General features: G+C 42.2%; 1 protein-coding gene across 1 annotated transcript in view; it reads left to right on the forward strand.

Annotated features, from left to right (window-relative positions):
* Positions 1 to 22,723, forward strand: part of LOC134542430 (ecdysone-induced protein 74EF-like) — a 79,325-nt gene that overhangs the window by 36,391 nt on the left and 20,211 nt on the right. The window contains exons 2-4 of the mRNA XM_063386660.1: positions 2,208 to 2,402; positions 10,864 to 10,971; positions 12,318 to 12,470. Of these exons, the coding sequence (XP_063242730.1) occupies positions 2,208 to 2,402; positions 10,864 to 10,971; positions 12,318 to 12,470 (456 nt within the window). The remainder of the gene's footprint in view (positions 1 to 2,207; positions 2,403 to 10,863; positions 10,972 to 12,317; positions 12,471 to 22,723) is intronic.

Raw genomic sequence — 22,723 nt, forward strand, 5'->3', positions numbered from 1 at the left:
GCTGGCCTAGTCCGTCCCGAGGTGCTTGCTGGCCGTGGATAGGCTAAACGGGGGCTCGGGGAATCGGAAATGTGTCTTCAATACATGGGAAAAAAATTAGAAAATCGTCAAATTCATAACTACCATAAAGTACCAATAAAATTCCATACTACTCAGTAGTGGGTGTAGAGAGCTCCAGGAGAAACCACTGTTTTAAAAACTCATCGAGATATCAGAGCGGTGACTACGAAATAGCAGTTAAGAATACGCTCATGGTGGACGAGTAGATCCGTTTCTTTATTTCATTTTTAAACTTTATTTTTAGGAGAGTGAAAATGGCTAAAACGCGTACTTTCAGAAAAATTTTCAGGCGTGAAAAATCCGGCAGAGATTCCTGGTAGCAATCGAGGGACTTGCATTACACCTCTGTGTTTAATGTTATTGTTACTACCCATGACCCATGCACGACGAGAAGACTGCGCGCGAGTTGGTGTCGCACTGTCGTCCCGCTGTACTGATTCAAACACACATACACCCCTGACGAAGCGGGCCTTCAGTCACTCGTCGCGCTGCCGTGGCTTGGCGACCGCGCATTTCGTGACGACACCGCGGAGTCCCCGCGCAGGTTTCTCCGGCGGCGAGTGCGTTCCGTCACGTCCTGCTAGCTTCTGCTCGTACTCTCGTGAAGACGAGCCCTCGATGCTTGTCTCCGAGCGCCTCAGTTTGCAGCTTGCTTTTGCCTTCCGCATTTGTCGTTATTAGGGGCATGTATTTTCCCAGAAAAAAAAATCTGATAGCACATTACATTGCAATAAGCGATTGTTCCCGTGAATTTGGCGGCCGTCTGCAAGATAAGTCTTTTGCCTTATCTGGCTGGGCCATTCAGGTGCGCGTTTGCTTCCGCACTGGATGGCTATGATTGGTGCGCTGACAGTAGACACAGCCAATCACGAAACACACGCAATGCTACTGAATTTTAACTCACTTCTAGTCTGGAAATGTTTCGCAAAAAATACAAGACCCTAAACAATATAGACCTAACAAAAATTATTTTGACGTGGTGGTAACAAACAAACTTATATTACATCAGTAAGTTATGGAATGGATTTATTCCAAAGTTATTTTCACCTGATTAGCTTAATGCTATTTTTTACCCACGTTATTTTGTTGTTCCAAGGTAGTATCTAGAAAGGTGTGCATTATCAGGGCGATGGTATATAGTCATTGTCTGTTCTCACATTTCACCTCTCTGCGTTACGATTCGGACAAATATTGTTTTATATTATTTAAAAAATATATCTTGCTGGTTTAGTAATTGGTTTGGAATGTTTTATGGGTTGTCAATAAGCCGTGGTCCTATGACTAGGGACCAGACTGCAAAATTTGGTTTACCTTCTGTCATTGAAAGACTGTAAACAAAGTGCAAACTTGCGAAAAAGAAAGTGACCCTATAATGGGGACCAAAGTAGAGTGTACAGTGCGGTAGTCAACCAATCAGCAAACGATACTGACCTGAGCACGTACCATCACGAGGATTCTACCCTGGCTTATAGAAAACAACACGAATGACAAGGGTCGCTAAAGCGTTCCGACAGATACGGTGAATCGTATTTAATCCGGCATTCTATGTTTCGGTACATTCTGTAATCCGGTACTAATAGAGTTGTTCGCGTTCAGATTTTTTCCGAGTGTATTCCGGATGTATTCTTTGCCTCCAGGTTACGTCACTGCGCTACCGGTGTTAGTAATACACCCAGAGTTTATCGTTACTGTAGGCGTAGGGTGTTCACTTCAGTAGCTTACAGTGTTTCCTGTTTGCACATTTCACGTTTACATTTTCGTAATGATTTCTTGAAGATGAACGCTCGACTGCACGCGTTTTAAATACTATTGCACTGCATATTAATAGTTTTTATTTTGTATTCACTTTGAAACTACATCGAATTTAATGATGCGGCGAAATGGCTGATCCAGTTGTGACGCTGCCCTCACTGCAGTAGGCGAGTGTGGCGGGCATGGCCGTTTAAGAGGTGGGGTGGGGTTGGATTTCGAGATTATTTTTGATACTTGGGTTTACCCTGATGGGCCGAAAATCAAAAGGATATTGTTTGTTAATAGGAAACTTGACAAGTTTTTGCAACAAGTGTAGATCACGTTGACTGTTTTGGCCATTGTAAATAATGTGGTTGGGGGCGGGGAGTGACGCAGGCGTGTGTGGTGTGCCGCAGTGAACAACTCGGCGGAGCTGGGCGTGCTGGAGCTGCCGCACTCGCCGCCGCCCGTGAAGCGCGAGCCCGGCGACTACAAGCCGCTGCTGCACGGCATCCTGAGCCAGCACCACGCGCACCACGCGCACCACGCGCACCACGCGGGGCTGCTCACCGCGCACCGCACCTCCGCCTACACCCCGCACTCGTCCACAGGTCGGTCCCAGCCTCCCTGCTATCTTATAACTTACAACTAGAGACCCGTGAATTCCGCGGGTTCATTTCGTGTCGTGCTAAAATTCTAATAATTGTACCTTAGTGCTTCTTCTGCCATTGGTTCACTGTTAATCTGGAGGACTGAGGGCCAATTAGAGACCCTCACTCATAGAAGTGTCGAATCGCAGGCCACCCAGTAGTCGAGACGACTCACAAGTCAGCAGCCAATGAGCAGTTGGCATTTGCCCGAGTGTGTAGAGGATATTGGAGTATATCCTGGAGGTCATTGAACCCGCGAATTTCACGGGTCTCTAGTTATAACTCATGACAGTTGTCAGTTACATTAATTTTAACTATACACCTGCAAAATTCACGTTATTATTTGGAGACAAGTTAGAATGTATGGAATTATACGTTGGGTTATTAAGAGGGACTGAGAAAATTCGCGGGTTCGATAACCTCCAGGATAGACTCCACGATCCTCTGCATACTTGGGCAAACGTCACCTGTTTCATTGGCTGCTGACTTGCGAGGCGTCTCGACTATTACTGGGTAACTTGTGATTCGATACTACTTTGGCCTATAGTCCTCCAGATAAGAGTGAACCAATGGACACTACACAAAGGTATAAGTATTTGTATTTTAGCATATCACGAAATGAATTCGCGAATCTTTCCGGCCTCTAGTTCTTACACACCCTGGAGGACATAACTCAATTATAAAATAACAAAAATTCACGTGACTCAACAATATGCAATCCGGACAGAATATAAATGTAGCAGCAGCCAGTCAAAAAAATACATTGACTTGTTTCGGTACAAGTCCGTAAAGTTTAGCCCTTTACCAGAAAATAGTTTTTGTATTTCTAAGGTATGATGGTTCTAAGATTTCATTTCTTAAAATATGGTTCTAACGTCAGTGTTTCTAACTCATGATAGCTCTGATTTACGAGAGTAAAAAGTTATTTGGTTTTTTTTATTCAAGCCGTCTCGAAACAGATTCTTCAGCACAATTAAAATTAAAAATATAAATATGTTAAATACAGCTAAGCAATTTTTTAGGGAACCAATTTTAGTGTCGTACCGGTGACCTATGTGCTGTCCAAATTCCACGCATGTGCTAAGCTCACTTTTTCGTTGATTTCGTCCAGATGGCGGACCCGGATCTGATGCCATTAACTCGTATATATTCAATTTCGTGAATATCTGGAACACATTTTGTACACTTTAAAGGTCATAACAAGTAAAAATCGCAACTTAAAAAGTACTTGATATAATTATAACACCACCATTTAATTCGTGCGATGGTGCTGCTATGTGCCGTAACGAGTGCATAGATGCTTGCCAAACGTCCGCTAGAATGCGTTGGAACCAGTTGCTTCCCTCGCGCAGTGCACCGTTTATTAAAACTGTTGCCGATTTGATCCCTTACTGGGATACGGTCTGGACATGTTCTGGAATACGGCCCGTGTGCTAGGTTACGGTTGTGTCCCAACAAGGCAGTGCTTATTCGCTTCTTACCCGAACGTCTTGGAATTCCTCCCTTCCCGGCGGTGGAGCCTGGGTGATGTGGGAATTGTGGGCGAAGCAACCGCCCCCACTCTGTTGTTGCCTGCGGGGAAAGGTCGCGTCTGGTTGGTTCCACTCGTCGCTTCAGTTTCCCTAGTGTTCGAGTTCAAGGACTGGCGTGTGAGAAAGGACACTGGCCGAAGCGTCTGTCCCCCCTCCCCTCCTCACAACCTTTTAAAGGCTTTGGCTCGCGGCGGGTGCCGCTTCCTGCCCCATTTCCGGCTTATCGTGTCCCTGGAAACCGCAGTTGAAAGAACGGGCTCTCGCGTCGCTGCCTCGCTCGGGAGGAACTTTTAACGGTTTAGAAAGCCCATCACAAAGAGACTATGCCCGTAAAACGGGGGCTGGAACGTGCTACACCCAGCAGGGAAGGGGGGGGGGGGGGGGGGCTCTGAACGGCTTATACCGAAATTTAATTATACCGAACCCCCTTCCCATAGAGCATGTCGGCTTGACTGTGGGTTCGCTGATGAGATCACGATGAAGGATTGCTCTCTTTCTGCTGACCGCCCCACAATAAACCTACATACACCTACCACGTCGTGCGGCCACTATGGGAAGTCGTACATTATGATTGGGCCTACATAATTCACGTTTTTTTACCAGTCTGGATTCCACACACGATGTATTTTGTTAATTGATTGCTGCTACATGTTACCGTCTGTCCATATTGCAAATGGTTGTATCATATGAATTTAGGTATTTTCTTATTGGTTTCTTGTACTTTGGGGCGTGTCAAACTAACCATGACTCAATAAAAGTGACATTTAAACGAATTTTGGTACGTCAAGTTAGGCCTGCGAATGTTTCTCGGATTTTCTTCGTGATATGCTTAAATTAAAAACACTTTTTTCTTTGTGCTGTCGATGCTATTGGTCCATAGTTTATCTGGAGGATTTGGCGTCAATAAGAGCCCACTCTCTTTAAGAAGTATCGAATTAAATGCAACCCAGTTAAATAGGTGTCGCAACTGAGCGGCCAAAGAAGAGGATGAATTCTTCTCGGTGTGCATATGGCTGCATATTCTATCCTAGAAGTAATAAAGGTTTTAGAAGTGGAAATATTTGCGTTTCCACGGTCCTCAACATTTTTGGTCAACTGGCACATGTTCATTGGCTACTCACTTGAGAGATGTTCTACTGTGTTACCTGTGATTCGATACTTCTTAAGTTGAGGGTTTCCCATTGGTAAAGTAATTTCCCTTGTGAACTGTAGGCCAATCGCGGAAGCAGTCCAAAGGCCTCGAGGGAACCGTGAATTGCGCCGGTTGCTACTAGGTGCCTGTAGCAGCGGTCAAGGTGTCGGCAATGGTCGGAACGCGCCGGAGCGCTGACAACGCGAGCTCCGTGGACTCGGTGGTGGGGTGACTGGCGGTCCCCCAGACCTGGGGCAACACTGCAGAGAGACCCGTTCGCTCTCCCCCTGGAGGCAGTACCGGTCGAACCGGGTCCCCCGCGCGACTTGCCTCGCGGGAAAGGGGGGGGGGGGTGCTGACCAGTGTCCGGCCTAACCCCTGACCCCCTCCCCTCCTTCCCCGCGGTCATTAATCGCGCCCGATGATGGGGTCGCGCAAGGTCGCCGGCTGACCGGTTCGCCGTCGACCGTTGAGGAAGAAGCGCGCACGCTAATAAATTGCAGCTCTTTTCAAAAACTTCCTCTCCCCCCCCCCTTTCCTTTTACTTTTACCACGGCCGGCTCTCCGTCTTTTCCCACACGTCTCTTTTGTGCCGCGCCCCGGAGATAAGATGATTATTATTTGTGTGTTGATTCCCGTCTTTCCTCCTTCGCCGGAAAGGAAACGGGCAAACCTGATCGAGGGTATCGAGGGAGGGGGTTGTGGGGGAAATCGTTACAAGACATCACCCGCTCCTGCCTGGAGCGTTGGGTGGCCAAGGGTGGCAGCCCTTTTGTCCGGCCGCGAGACGCTCCCTCTGCAGTTGACATCTTGATTCATTCCTTCCTCTCGTCCGCGACGCAGCATCTTTGTGCGTCCGGCGAAGAGAGCAGCTCGCAAATTAACTCCCAAAAAGGAGCGCGACGCCCCGGGGAGAGCTTAACCCCCCCCCCCCTTCCTCCCTCATTATTCTCCACTTGGAGCCAGCGGCAACGGTCACTGGGACCCGCGCGAGTGGACGAGCGTCGCGCCATGGATTCTCCGAAAGCCCCGTCTCGCGGTCTTGGGGAGTCCGCTTTCGTCCGGAGAACCCCTGCACCACCACTGCCCCGGGAAAAAAGAGCCTGTTTACCCGTCACATGTAGACTTCGTCAAATATTTTGGAACCACAGCAGAATAAATCTGTAGCCTTAACGAGATCATATATTAGTGACGACAAAAATTCTTCCTGTCACCAAATTGGACTTAAGAACATTTTGTTTCTGTCAACACACGATATTTGGTGTATTCTGAATCGACAAAGAATGTTTTGTTCCGGTCCCAAAGCTGTATTTGTTTGTGTACCCATTAAATAATACGACATCCTCACTCCACATCCTTACTCATTGTACAGATTATATTAAATATAAAAAAGTTTGCTTAGCAACGCTTTTTGTTAATTTTATCTGTTACTCTAAACGGGTTGTTGCCAAGTAAAGAGAAAAAAAATACTTTTTTTATACCAATTACGTCTGTCTCATCAATTGCTTCTAACATTATGGCTGCAATCATTTTGTGCGAAATTTGAATAGAAACATTTTTTTGCAGAGTTTTTTTTTAAATTTAATTCAGTTTGTTATATTTTCCTCAGAATACGCGTATAATTGTTTTAACTGAAGAACACTCTGAACTTAACCGTTTCCGGTGCATGAGCTATTTGAAGGTCTGATCGTGTATATGTCTAAGAGTCTGTAAAGGCACTGGATCAATTGGACTTGGCGTTAAGGTTTTACGCATGGTTCCGTCTAACATTAGCCGAGGCAAAACTAATAATTATGTAGGCCTACGTAGATTAGTACGGATCATGGTTTTACTACTTGTTAAGCTAACGCTTAGTTTTTTTAAATAGGGGTTTATGTCAAAAAGTTATGTACAGAGGCTTATGGGGCGCTAGTCAGGGGTGTATCTGTTTTATTAAGGCAGGATTATAAGTGCTACGCTCGCTGGTGTTTCTAGCGTGTATAGCCTCTAAGTGCAAGGCTCAGAAATGGTGCACAGTCTTGTCGTGTATAGGGCACTTGTCTGAGTGGTAATAATAACATGGGTGCCAACCATATTATGGTTGAGAAATGAAGATAAGTTGCAGTGCTTAAAAATAATTATGAAAACGCGTTTTAGTGAGACGGTTAAGAAATGAGATACGGAAACAGAACTACTCATCCACACTTAGAGAATTCTTAAATGTTTTTCGTAAACAGACCCCACTAGGATTTTTTGAACAGTTTTCAAATTGCTTGGTTTCTTTTGAAGCTCTGCACACCGTGTGTGTGCCCGGGTATCCCTGGGTTCCGACACATTAGTCATAAATGTCAGTCACACCGGGGTGAAGTGATCGAACCCTCGACACAAGAACGGGACGTGTTTGCGATCCCGGCTAGCGATTGTGCTTGTTCGAAGTTGCTTGAAAGCTACAACGTTTCTTAATCCAAGCGAAAAATTGCTGTGGTGCAAATTGCATTATTTCCTTTAAATTCTCTTTAAGCTATGTGGAGATAAGGTTTTACATGGTGAATATTAGACATTTTTCAAAATAAATCGTTTTTGAACAAAGATAACACTGTGCATCACAGTGAGGCGAAATTGTGGCTATGGAATGTTATATTAGATTTGTGCTTCTTCGTTTTAAATATTTTATCATTTCGAAACACATCCTAAACACACTACAGTGCTGTGTTTGTTGTAAGGCTGGCAGAAGGGTCAGAGCAGGCAGATCACCAACAGACGCGTGAGTCACCGCCTTGTTGTCGGGAGGTGCCTCAGTGCCGCACAGTTGCCGACCCGGGCAGGCGTGTTTACGCCCTGGAGCCCAGCATTGCGAGGAGGGGGGGGGGGCAGCAGCTGTGCCGCGCGGGGCACGCAACTCCGCACAACTGCTCACGTCACCCGAGTGACGACGCTGTTGCGTATGGACGCAGCTGTCCGTCGTCTCCGGTTTCCCTTCGCCCCGACGGGCAAACAACCCTTTTCTCTCTCCTCTCTCCCCGGTGCGACCTTCGTTCGCCGGAGTTTTCCAGAAAACTCGCGAACCCTTCTCCCCCTGCCAGCTGCGGCCATTATCTTCGGGAAACGTTGCGCGAGTTTGCAACCCCCTGTTTGGCCGCCGCCGGCAAATAAAGACTTGTTTTGCGGCCGGGCCGGGGATGGCATCTGGCCTTGTTGTGGTTGTTGCAGCATTTCGCGACCGCCTGCCCCCACCCCCTCCCCCCTCCCTTGCACCAACTGATCCGGTGCGCGCGCAAAGCCACGCCGACAACACCGACCCAGCTGCGGACCCTGGAGCGCGTCAACACCCGCGCAACGCCAACTCAGCCCTTTCTTCGCGCCTGTGCTCTCGTCTGTAGTTGCTGGTCGCCCGCTATGACACTGAGGTCTCGTCGCCTAGACTCCGTGCATGACTGAGCGACGCACAGTCCTATCAAGCAAACATCATGTAGGCACTAGCACATGCTCATATATCGAAACGTCTGTATTCCTATGCTTGTTCTGAAAACTTTATATCAAAATAAGAGACGAGGAGATTACGGCGGTATGCCTCTAACAAATATTTTTTCCCCATGTGATGAATTATTATTTGCTCATTTTAGTATTTATCGCTCAGTTTAGTTTTGTTTGAAATTAAGACTAATCTTCACGTAGAAAAATCTTAATTCAACCAATTGAGAATTAAGGAAGTTATTTCACTTTAAATAAATATATTATTGTGTTTGGCTTGGTTGTTATGTTTGTAAATTTTTTTCGCTTATTCTTCTGCATTTGTGATATGACGTAAGCTACATTTTTGATTTTCACAACTACTAACTAACAATCCTAAGGAATAAGTGTATAACTATCAGACTTGATTTCGCATGTATGTTCTGTGGCTAAGGTTATGAAATCTAACTGAAACTTTGTGAGAATCACTGAAAAATCAGTGTAACTGAATCAATGGATAACTCTGTGATAGGAATGTTCACTCTCTGAAATAACCAAAATCTCTGAAATAATGATTTCACGGAGTTCAAAGGAGCAGCTACAATTTATTTGCATCAATAATGGTCTGTTTTGAAGGGAATTTCTGTAATTAAATACAAAATATAGTTGTGTATAGTCTGTGCGTATAACTTGTCCCTAAATTTGAGAGAGTTCTCTGGAGTAACACCAGTGGTTACCGATGTCCCAATGGTGACTTACAAAACTACAAATGATATTCTGTTTACAAACACTGACAACTACGTGAAGTGGTTTACAAACACCGTTGACATAAACAATAGTATAATAAAGTTTGTTTCCCCCCCCCCCCCCCCCCCCCCGAAAAAGTATTTTTGGAAAAAGTTTTTGTAATTTACTGGAAATTTGTTTACAAAACCGGACAAATTTCCAACGAGTTATACTTTCAGAGAAATCGACAATTAAATTTGGTCAACCGGCTTATGCAAACATGATTAGATAACAAAATAATTGAGCCTTTAGGTGGAAAGAAAGTCTAATTGTAGGTACTGCTCAGTTCTATACCTAGTTTTTAACCTCATTTTATTTTTTACCTGTATTGTAATATAATGGTTGGTAATGCAGACCTGCCAACTCTCACGATTTTGGTGTGAGGCTCATGATTTTAAGGTCCATCTCACGCCCTCACGCCAAAATATTGTTTCCTCACGATTTTTTGGGGCCCCAAGATTTTGTTTGTAAAAGTTACAAAACAAGTTTTACGAAAGCTTACAGTAACGAGTTTCCATCAATACTCGAGTCACGTAAAGGAAGCAATTTTGCGTTTTGTAGCGTGTGCCGTGCTGATTTTTCTATCTCGCATAGTGGAAGAGGAGACATTGTGAAACATGTCGCTACAAAAAACACAACTAACACGTGAAGTGTATTGCTTCCAATAAAAAAATTAATTTTTAATTTTGCTGTGAACAATGATAATAGTGTTACACGAGCAGAATGTTATTTTACATCTTTTTTAGTTGCGGCCCTGCATGATCACTACACGACAGCGCTAAATTATGTTCAAATAAATTAAATCTGTTACCTATAATTTGTTGAAATAAATTTTGAAGCAGAGACCATGTAACATATGTACAGGTATGTCACTTAAATTTAAAGATTCTCATTTGTTGTTTTTTATTTCAAACCTGTGTTTATGGGCCTGAAAATTTTTATCGAGGACCTCATGATTTTTTAAATTTGAATGTTGGCAGGTCTGGTAATGTAAAATTGTACAAGTGATATAAAAAGTTGGTAATAGAGGATAAATACTAAACACTATACACGAGTTCAGACTAAAGCATAACAATATTGAACTATCATCTTAGTATATCAACATTTGATAAATTACGTAAATCTAAGTAGGTATTTTTGAAAATTATCCAGAAAAATACATGGTTATATTTTTCCATAAAATGTTTTTGAACGGAATATTTTACCATTCTCATCTCTAATCATTAGTGGGGGCCATGTATTTTTCACGGAAAAAAAAATCTGATTGCTTATTAGAATGCTGTAAGGTATGCCTGCGCTGTAATTGGCGGCCGTCTGCAAGAGAAGCCATTGCCCTGTTTGGACGGGTCATTCAGGACGGTTTTGCTTGGTGTGCTGACAGTAGACGTGTGCCTGAAATAAACACAGGCAACAGTACAAATTCTGGTCGCGAGGAGTGCGCGGCCCTAGCCTGAGACAAGCTACGCCCAGGTGGTGACGCCGGCTTGCCTCGCGCGCGACGCGGCCCTGATGTGACACTCACGCGGTGTTGTTGTTGCCGCAGGTTCGCTCCCGCCCAGCCCCGCCGACTCCGGGGTGTCTGACGTGGACAGCAGCAGCAGCGGCCACACCTCCAACGACGAGCTGAAGGCGAGGCTGCAGCCGACGCCAGGTGAGCTCGCCACGTGCCTTCCTCAGTCCGAGGTCAGCTCTCGTGCGTTTTACGATTCGCCTCAAACTTTCCCAACTTATGTATACTATATATATTCCAATAGCGGTAAAAAGTTGCGCAAATATTTATAATTACGATCACTTTCGTCAAGTTATACGGCTAGACAATAAAGTTTAGTAAATGTCCGGTGATAATTTGTCATCGAAACAACAAATGCACGATAGCTATCGGAATAAATTTACATGTAAATCATTTAATAAATATTAGTGTAAATATAATAATAATAATAAAAATAATTCGGCGTGTGAGACCGAGCCTTACACTATACAGTTTCGCAGCGCCAATGCGACAACGTTTGAAACCATACCGAAAAAACAAAAAATATCATTGCGCTTTATTGTGAATGAATATGTACCTCCTATGTGCACGCAGTCAAGTTAGTAGCAATTTAAGAGATGTGTTCCATGTCTCAGCACACATTTAAAAGTCGCATATTTATGTTTGAGACACTAAAATCGGATTTTTTTTTGTTTAGCGCCAATAAAACTATATATTAAAATTGGAGTAATTGTTACATATTTTGGTTTATTTTAATTTACTAAACTCAAGCTAGCTATCATTTTCTGCATTGAAAGGTGGACGTACAAAGAGCTACGTTATAATCTAAAACTTCATTAGCGTTCAAAATTAATTTTTGTGAAGGTTTGTTGAGATGCAAGCCGTCCACTGTCGGGACATGAGCTAACTACTGCGCAAATCGAGTGCGCACTCCATTCAAGTATTCACTGTAATATTTGAACATAAATTACATCAATAAAAAGTATTAATAAAATATTTTTTTTAATAAAATACAAGTCAATTTATTCATGTTATGGTCATTTTACAAAAAAAAAATTTTTTTTTCGTGAATACCTAAATGTCTTCGTAATCAATGGAATGGTACTATGCCTGAAACTACGTGATAAATATATACGAAAATTGAATTTTTTGCCGGAACAGATAAGTCGACTATTGATTAAATTTGATTAGCAGACCGAAATTTTTTAACTATATAATGAAACGGCTCCTATAAAAACTGAAGGGGGGGGGGGGGGGGGGAAAGACTCGAGAAATTACTTAACATGGAAGTTTCTTAAAATAATGCCCATCTTGTGAAAATTCACTAAACAGTTGGTACTATAAAGTGTTCCTTTTGACTTTGTGAACTGTCTCGCGCCACCCGCTACAGAAGACAGCGCTGTCTCCCACCGTGTGCTGTGTGCCGTGCTGGACACGAGGTCCGCGCGTGTCGGCACGCGGCACGTGGCACGTGTGGACGCGGCAGTGACAGGGGCGTGTGCTCGCAGGGCTGGCCGCGCGCACCCCGGACAGCCCCGGGCCGGGACACCCCCAGCAGCACCCCGGGTACGGCGTGCCTCACGGCGGCTTCCTCGCGCCCTTCTACCACCCGCACCAGCCGGCCAGGGTGCCGCCGCACCACTACGTGGGCAGGCAGCCTCGTGAGTACCGCTCTCCCTTACCATGCCTGCACGCATCGCGTGCTTTGTTCGGGAATTGGCCAACCAAGCCATGACTAACTCCCCTATAGCTTCAAAAAATGCTAAGTTGGTCCCAGGTAAAACCTGCACAGATACAGATAAAACCCTGGGCACAGACATGCGCGATGCAAGGGCATGCGATAATATCGTAGGAGTGTACAGGATACAGAGGATGGCATGGATGTAGAGTTGGACAGAGTAGAAGAGAGTCTACCATGTGTGGGGTTGGGGACTAGGACGCGTAGTCTTTCATGTTTGTATCCATTGCTGGATTTATGACCAGGGCGCTCGCACACCTGCTGGTAGTGAGTGGCTAAACTGGCCACTCACCAGGATAGCCTACAGTTCACATGGACGAAGCCACAACTACAATCCGAACAGTACCGAATATTACCGAAGTAAAAGTTAGGTTCGGTCAGTGTAATAAATAAGTGTTTTTTTTTTGGAGGGTAGGTTAGGTTATCGTAACTAAAATGAAAGGTTGGTTAGGTTAGACTAACGGTATTTAAAGTAGGTACTCTATGACTGTAAAATATATAAATCCTTGCAATATGGTGTTTTTTAGACGAGTGATCAGTAAACTGAACTCCGGAACTCTTCGGGCATGGCTCTCATCCTTGTGAACTGTGGATTATTCCCCTGACCAAGGCTGTCTACACCGAAGAAAAACAATCACTGTCGAAACGTACTTTTTTTTAATCCACCTACCTTAACAGCTAGAGCGATCGGCGTTTGTATGTAAGTGTATAACTTTGTCCGACGATAATTCCCAACCGTTCATTGGATTTTCATAAAACTTGTTAGATCGGTGGGTGTGGCCAATAGAATTTTTTAGTTCGTGTACGAGCAAAAACGGTTAATGAGTTTTTGATATGTTTGATAAATACATACGTAGCTTTCAAAATAAAAACATTGTTTTCATTTCTTGCTTTCTTTTCTATGCACGTAATCCAAACAGGATAGTGTCCATAGAGATCAAAGTAAACTAAAGAAAATAAGCAGTTAATCGTAACTGAAATTTAGCTGCTGTTTGTAAGAATGTATTCGTTGCGTTATCTTGTTAAAAAATTTGCACAGTTATCTACCTTTCGATTTATTCAGTTGTTAGTTTGGCGATTATATTGCAGTTATTAGTTATGGGGTTAAAGTATACGAAGGCACTAAAAACGGAACATCGCGAGATCTTAGTTCGGGACGAACTACTAATTTATTTACGGCCAAATTCAACCATTGGCTGTTTAGTTTGATTATGTATAAATACAATATATTTAAAACACTAACAATATCATGGGCAGCTCCAGTAAAACATTTTAGTGAAGGATGCAACGAAGGATACAGTTTAATATTTATTCAGAAATTGGCGTTCTAATATTTACAAAATTTATAGCTTCAAATACAGAACTTTTGTTGATGTTGGAGGAGGGGGGGGGGTGTAATTCCATTGGACCTATTTTTAAAATCGCCACTGGTGCCAGGCGTAAGTACTCACAAGGACTTCACAAGCTGAGCCGTGAAACAGTAGTGGAGTGCTGTCGCATATCGCCGGAAGGGCATCGAATGTGGTGGGCGCTGTTTCCGTCCTTGGAACATGTCCGGCCACACCCTTTCCGTTTCTCTCTCTCTCTCTCTCTCTCACACACACACTCTCTCTCTCACTCACTCTCTCTCTCTCTCTCTCTCTCTCTCTCTCTCTCTCTCTCTCTGTTTGGCGTGCCGCGGCCAATCTGGGCGCCTCTTCTCATCCGCCGTGTTCATTATTAGGTACGTTTAGCTAAAATACCCGATCTTCATGAACTTATGTGTGCAAATTGCGATTGACTAAAGAAGCTATTTTTCGTTCCAAATCCAGCCTTGGAGAACAAAGAAACTAAATATATACCAAGTGCAGACTTGCCAACCTTTACGATTTTATCGTAAAATGTACGAAAATCACGTCCGTATTACGATTGTACGAGGATGTCTGCATTTTTTACGAATTTTAAGTACGAGACGTTTATTAAAGCACGTATTTTTCGTCTGCCTTAAATGTTTTATTGTATGGTTTGTGAAAGCTGTTGCCATGTGTTGTTGCTGTGGAAACGAGTGCGGTAATTGTGTTATTGGTCGAAGGCCAGCGAACCACGTAATTTGTTGTTCGATTGTATATCTTTCCTTATTGGCCGCCTGAGTTACATTGATGCGCTTACAACCAGTCACGAACCAGTTTAAATAGCATTTTTAGTTTGGCAAGATGGTGTCGTGCACAAGCGTATGTTGTGATTCTTCAGTTAAAGTTGATCCAATTTTGATTTTGTTTATTACAGGTTAGGAAACAAATTTATTGCATGTTTTTAATAAAAACGTGTTATGTGCACAATTAACGGAAGTGGAATCAAGTGAAGAAGAAAATGCCCCCGAAACGTGATACACATTATTCTCAGGCATTTCGTGATACATACACGCGGGATTTTCCGTGTATTCTTAAATCAAGCAAGGGAACACAGTTCGCAGTTTTTTCAGTGTGTAGATGCGACATCAACATTGGGCACGGCGGAAGATATGACATCAATCTCCACGTGAACTGTTCAAAACATCTCGCAAATGTTAAAAGTGTCGCAGTCAGTTCAAAGGTTAGTGATTAGTTCGCTAAAAGTAACAGCACAGAAAATGCTAAATACGTGCAGAATGCATGTTTACAAACTTTTTGGTTGAACTTAATATTCCTTTAAATGTTTCGGATCACGCCGGCCCGTTATTCAGAAAAATATTTTCAAATTCTGAAGTAGCAAAAAAATTTGGTTGCGCAAGAACAAAGTCAACGGCTATCGTGAAAGAAATGGCAACAGATGCAACTATAAAATTGTTTGTAATTTACAAACTGGCATTTTCAGTCGCGACCGACGGCAGCAATGACTCTGAATCCAAATTATATCCACTAGTAGTAACATTTTGTAATGCAAGTTTGAAAATGATAGTGTCAAGGTTGCTTTCATTGCCAGTACTCCAGGGAGATTCTACTGGAAGTCAACTGATATCAGTGTATATTGTAACAAAGGTACACTCTGTTGATTTGTAGGGTACCACAAGGAACGAAGTTTTTTTCTTTGATGTGATACTAAGCAAAAATGTTTCCATAATGGCAAATAATGAGAATGATTGTTGGTCTGAAATGTTAATGTTTGTTAAAACGATTACATAATTTCGATTATTAGAAAAAAAAAAGTGATATGAAAGTTTATTAATTTTTCAATTGCCGCGAGCAGTTTACGCGTGTTATATATATTTTTTTTTTATGTATTGTACTAATTGAGGGTTTCAAAAGTTGGCAAGTCTGCAAGTGTTAACGACACAGTCAAGCAAAAAAGTTTTATTATGAAATAAAACCTAACTTTCAATCATGATTTGTTGCTAATTTGTCACCATCCGGTGACAAGACTTTGAAACCTCTCATAATGCCCGATATTTATGAAGTGACTTGTTCTATAAAATAATAATGAGAGTTTGAATTCCCCCACCCTTTTATTCACCCCCCCCCCCCCCCCCCCGGCCACATACACGTCGCAAATTATTTGATATTTTTGTTAAAAGTCGGGCAATATTACCGTTGAAACTTTTCTGTTTGACTAACTATTTAATATTAATGTTTACCCACTAGAAACTTATTTCATTTCGTTTCCACAACTGCATAATACACACAAAGACTCGCAGGGAATGGGCGGAATCTATTGCCGAACTGTTTTTGCGCGAGCGTTTGGCCAACACTGGGTGGTATACTTGCAATAAGCGGAATACTTTATAACATTAAAAAGACTACCTTAAAACATAGTTTTGGGGTTACTATCATGTTTATCATCCCCGATTCACTGGTAGAATTGCCTCTACACGAGATGTGGAGGTGCAGGCTGCTAATGTTGCAATGAGGAAAGGAACATGTGTGCGATGCGGCGTGTGTCGCAAGAGTCGCGCGTATCGCGACACGGCGCTCCGGCCTGCGGGCGACGAGTCTCGCCGGTGCTCGGGCACGAAGCCTAGATTAGCCGCGAGCGTGTCGACCTTGTGGCCCGAGCGGTGTTGCCATACCTCCCCCTCGGCTGCTGAAACCTAACATATTACAAACAAAAAATAAAATCCTCTGTGTTTTCCATATAAACGTATGTATATATTTGCTTCGTGAAAATGTCACGAATTACCCATGATCTGGCAAAACTGTTGCGTTTCTGCGTTATCTTTTCTACCATAACCCCTTCACACTGGCCGCATTTAGTCCACACCCTGCTACGTTTGGCTCTATTGCTCGGATAGAGGCCCTAAAATTGGTTTCATTTAAAAAAATAATAATTTGGAAACAATTTTAAGCTTGCAAAAAATGTTTCAAATGACTGATATAACGTTAGTTACCGAAAGCAGTGGCTGGAAGCTCGGGTTGTAAACCTCATGACGCCGGGCGCCGACTGCACCCAGGCTGTGCAGCTGGTGGCAGCGAGGCGCGCCTGTAGCCCTGTAGCAGTTTACACAAGAATTTATTATGTTTCTGAACGTTGCACGTTTTATCGCCACGAAGGCTGCGCTGAGGGGCACGTTTTGGCAAGTACTTACCATGCCAAATATTTGCTGTGTTGTTCACAAACCAGGTTTGTGCAATTGATAAAAAATACTTGGCGACCGCTACAAGATGATTATTTTGTTGACACAAGTAATTTTTTTAAAGGTGAAAATTTACGACTTATAAACCTTTTTTTTTTTGCGAAAACACAAATGTTTCTTCCCCCTACCCCCCTTTTTTTATGTGCCTTGAGAGTACGTCTTGTATCCCATTCCGTGTCGTTTTGTTTTTAATCTATTGTGCATGATTCCGCTTCTGTCAATTCGGTGAGATACAATCCAAGTTTTTAGTTATAAATATATATTTTTTTAATAATGGTTATTGAGTATAATGTATATAGTATTTTTTTTAATATACCTCGTTATTTGTTCTATAGCCCAACAGTAGCTACCTATTCTTTCCGAACAAATCTGTTATAGTTTATCACAAACAAAATGCACTTTTCTGAATTTTGAGTTTGTCAGCTGAATATATTCCCATGATTTTGAAGAAAAGTAAAGCTGAATGGTTGGTTAGCATATTACTCTGCCAAAACAAGTACTTTATTTCATATAGTGGATTTTTTTTTTTTGCAGAATGATAGCTTAAATGCATTACACAAAAATGAAAAAAAAAAAAAAAAACATTTATTCTTGCAGTGGAATATATCGTGGATGCATTTTAGACAGCAAAATGTTGAGTGCGCGCGGCGGCGTGTATTGGTGTTAAGGTCGTCGCCACACAATCCATGTCAGCGGGGCTCGACCTTGTGAATTATGGATGCACGCCTGGGTTCCCGGAAGGAAAAGGAGGGGGGGGGGGGGGGGGGGGGTGCAACAACTGGACATCCAGGGACGCTCGCAGTTTCGCCGCTCGGTAGTTCTGTCGTATACGTATACAAAACATTCCTTTGGAAGCCAGTTACCAGTAATAGTTTTGTAATACTACAAGAAAGATATTGTAACTTTGTACAACACATTGCTATGGTTATTTTTGCATATATGAAATAACGTTTTTCGTTATAATACTGATTATTTCTTACGAAAATTGGTGCATAATTTTATATTTTAATTGATTTTTAATTCAAGCTTATTTTTTTAAAAACCATGTAAAAGGTAATCGAATATTTAATAATTGGAATTTATTGTTTTTTTAATGGTTATTGATATGCGCAGTTAGTACTGGAAAGCTATTCAGGGAACATTTTACAAATAACCATTGGAGTTACTGAGACAACAAAAAAAACAACATAAATGCCCGGGTAAGAATCTGAACCCAGTATTACTGCGAACATTATTTTGTAGTGTATTCTTATGTAACTGTACAAATTTACAAATATCTGTAATTTTATATCAATATGTCTGTTCCATTTACAAAAAAAATATGGTGAAGTGACTGAACAGTTTAGGGCGATCGTACTGAGCCATATTTAACTATATCATTTTTTTATATAATCCCAATATTTTGATATACCTAATTATTGGCCCGACAAGATATAAATAACATATTCCGTAGCTTTATTTTTACGCTGTAATCGTCTGGTATAGTCTGTCTCATGTAACTATGTATTCTCATATCTGACAGTTCTCAAAAGTAGTGACAGTGGACTGACTTTCTGTCAACAGAGTTCGTGACAACCTCATGTGGTCGTCATTGTTCGTTAACAAACATCATGCGATGCTTTGCAACCGACAGTTTGGATATGAATGGTTACCACTGGTGGCACTTTTGAGAACCGCCAAATATGGGGTAGTTTACATGGCACAGGTTATAAGTGGGTCAATGTATCACGTGAATAAAATATCATGAGCCTATAGGTGCCACGCGTCCATTTTTTTTGTTTTGAAAAATATATTAATTTACTTCGCGAAACATGATTTAGTTTTTTTTTGTGTGTTGTGCTGGTTACAGGGAAAATAACAGATTATATTCAGTGCAGAGTTATAATTATCGACGTCATCAGAGAACATTAAAATTGGTCAGCGATCTCTTCACAAAAAAATTAATTTGGTGTCAATGATAATTAAATTTTACTTTTCTTTTGTAGTAACTTGTGTATAAATTATACACATTCTCCCAAATTCAAAAGAAATAAAATAATAATGCGTTTTAGTAATATGTACGTGCTTTCACAAACGTTATTACGACACAAAAACTTTGATTTCTGGCATTGATTTTCTTCTTAATATGATTGAAAGAGATATGATTCAGTGTAACATGAAACCCTTAACCATTTTTTTTTCTTAAAACCTTTAACGACACTAAACAGTTTCATAGAGTTTAGATTATGTGTTTAATATGAAAACATTTTTATTCCGACTAGTTTTAGTGTAGACATGTTGCCCTTTTAAACATATCGGAATTATTGAGGGGGGAAATCCTAAGAATCAACTTGTAAATGTTTTATATTCTATCACGCAGCTGCTGCGAAATTATTAAATTTCGATTTTCAAGCCAGAACACGCCTAATAACAATCTTCATTACTGTGCTCGAATGGCACATTACCACGACCTTTCACTATTGAGAGTGACATTACAGTTTCATTATGCAGTTTTACAAGGAAATTTGACCGACTGTTACTCTTAAATACACTTACGGTATTAATCGGCGTGAGGCTTTCACGCATTTCATTGGCCCAGAGAGAAAGTTTATTTCTGTACCACTTGGACGCCTGCGATACCAACCGTTGCAGTCAGTGTTTTGAAAAACAGCTTTGCAATTAACGTTTTCGCGAAATACAGGTATAGCTACTATTATTTTTGATACGGAATAGACTCAGCTGGTCTATGCATAATCAAGCCAATTTGATGTGCTCATTGGCATTTCATCCTTTTGGACTGCATTTCACGTGATGATATTGGCACTTCTTCTTGCTTATTACTGACTCAGGGCGTGTCAGGAGAATTGTGGACCAAAGTACAATGTTATATATGCTTCGAGTCGACTTCACTGCACAATAAGCTCGTGATATCAGCGTGCCTTAAAATTACGGTAGGAGCATAAAGTCGGATTAAAAAAAAATGTGTTGTAATTATTTCACCTAAAAGAATATTGTTGAGTGTGTATTATTGCCGTCATATTGGGAAGAGAAATTGTTTGGTTTGTTTGGCCTCTCCTTTGCTATTACATGCTCCATCTGGACTCTTCCAACTATTTGCTCGAAATACAGCCGTGTCTACTGACGACGCTGCACCAAGGGAGGCGGTGCTGGCACCTAGCGGCCGCGCCGCGCACCGCGACCTGGGGCAAGTGCCGCCGCGACGCGCACAGCGCTTCGTGTTGCTCCGCCGTCGTTCCTTCTCACTCTGTTTTACCAACATTTTATTCAATTCCAGCAACTTCAATCTGCTATGCTAAATGTATAAAGGAGACGAGTGTCTTATTCTTGACCAGCACTCGCCCCTTCGCATTCTTGCGACTTTCGTTCTATTTTATAATTTTTTTTATAGGGATCGATAAGTATTCTCAAATTAATTAAAAAAAACTATTGTTTTCTACTGCGCATCGTGCAGAAGAGTCGTGTTGTCTGCTAAACCAGTTTCATGAATGTGTTAACTCGGTTCGGTTGCACAGGTGTTGCGAATCACGCAGAATCGTTCCGTGCCGGGCAGCGGAGCGTTTTGCTTCTTGTTCATTTTTGCCGTGCGAGATAATGAAGGCGGACGGGAGTGTGTGTGTGTGTGTGTGTGTGTGTGCGCGCGAGCGAGCGAGAGAGAGAGAGAGAGAGAGAGAGAGAGAGAGAGAGAGAGAGTCTAATAAAAGCGGTGTTGTCGAAGCCCCGCCGCTCGCTGCGCACGCCCCGAGCCAACTTGACCTTCAGTCGGTCCCGGGAAAGTCAGTGTGTCGTTGAACCAGGCCATCACACGGACGCGGCCTCTCACACACACACTCTCCCGCCCGCCATAGAGCATTGCGGAACTGCCACGTGATCGCGCCTCCTCCACCTACCGAGAGTGAGAGGGGGAGCAGTGGGCGGGGCCCGCTTGGAGGGGAAGCAGAGAGTGAAATGTGAGGGGGGAGGGGATGTGATGCGATGCGCAGTGCGGGCTGCGCACTGGCTAGTGTTGCGCCCGCCACCGACGTCGCCGTAACTTATTTCGGTAGGCGGCGGAAATAACTTCCCGGTAGCGTCAGCTCGATTTTTTTTTTTTTTTTTTTTTGCCACGAGAGGGTACAACTTGTAACGAAATTCGTGCTTAGTTTGCGTTACCTACGTGTCCGTCCGCCGGGCACGCTGCGAAATGACATACACGTTATTATAATAACATAAATAAACTACCGATCCTGAAAATTACTTTGAACACTTGTCACTTCTGTTAAAAAAGAATTAAAAGCAAAAACTCTTAATTGAAGATGGCATTGCCGCTGATCTCAGACGAGCTGGTTGCATTAAAATTGATTATGTGAGAATAAAATTACAATTATTATTTCTGATTACTTGCGGTAATGTCGTGAACCATACTAGAAATGTTGAAACATTTTGTTATTGTCATTTTAACAAGTATCGTCTAAATAGCTGCGATTTTCTATAGTTATTATTTAGATAACTTACATTTGTGATGGACAGGCAAAGTCTAAAACAACATTTCTTCATTTGGTTTTGTTCATGAATTCTACCGGTATATTATATTTTGGAAAATTTAAAAATTAGAGAAAAACTAAATTAATTGCCATCACATCTTGGGTTTACATACATGCTCGTAAGGTCGGGTCGGTTCCGCAAATACTACAGATTTGCGCTCCTCTGTGCATAGATTAGTTAAACAGTATAATACATTCCAAACACGTGTACTACTTATATTCAAGCATGTTGGTTTATCCTGGAATAATCACGAAAGCAGCTGGAGGTCAATTTTTTGTGTGCGACATGTCTGGTCAGATATGTACACTTAAAAAAAAACGCGGTTGCTTAACTTTATGTTTTCATTCACTAAGTCTACTTCCCCCAGCTCCTTCATTTATTTGTGTTTCAAGCTTTTTTAATCCGGTGCTATGGTGAAATCTGTCTACGAACTAGCGGAACTCCCCGCGACGGTTTTTCAAGACGCAGGTATACATTTCTTTACAATGCGTCCTTGTGTATACTTTCAATAGTCCTTTAGCCTGTAATGGCGAGGACTTGAACAATAACTTTATACTCCTGTTGCATTCAGTAGGAATAACGCGTAAGCAGGTTAAGGTTATTTTCTGTGATTGTGCGTGTTACCATTTTTATTATGCTGCTGCTCCTAATGCTAAAAAGTAGTTCATAGTAGCAATCCCCCCTTTTTTTCTTTATCTTCTCCTCCCCATTACGTTTTTTGTATGGGCTTCTTATTGCTTTGGCGGGTATACTTGAAGTAAACATGTCCCAACAACTGAAGTTCAAGGTTATTGAGATAAAAGAATCAGTGCAATTTGCCCGAGTCTGATAAAGTTGATATCTTGTTTTTCTGTCTGCGCTTTTTTTTAGTGTATTAGAATATATTTGGGGGCTTTTGTGAAAGCCCAAGTAAACTGTCAAGTAATATGAAAATTACCAGCATGTCTTGATCAGATTTTTGCATAAGTTTGGTCTGCTCTTGTTTGTAAAACCAGTTTTCCACCGACGTGTTTCCACACCTATTTTCCTGGATTTCTTCCAGTGTTACAGGCCCACTCACATGACCTGGT

Source organism: Bacillus rossius, chromosome 1 (genome assembly GCF_032445375.1).
Source record: "Bacillus rossius redtenbacheri isolate Brsri chromosome 1, Brsri_v3, whole genome shotgun sequence".
Lineage (NCBI taxonomy): Eukaryota > Metazoa > Arthropoda > Insecta > Phasmatodea > Bacillidae > Bacillus > Bacillus rossius.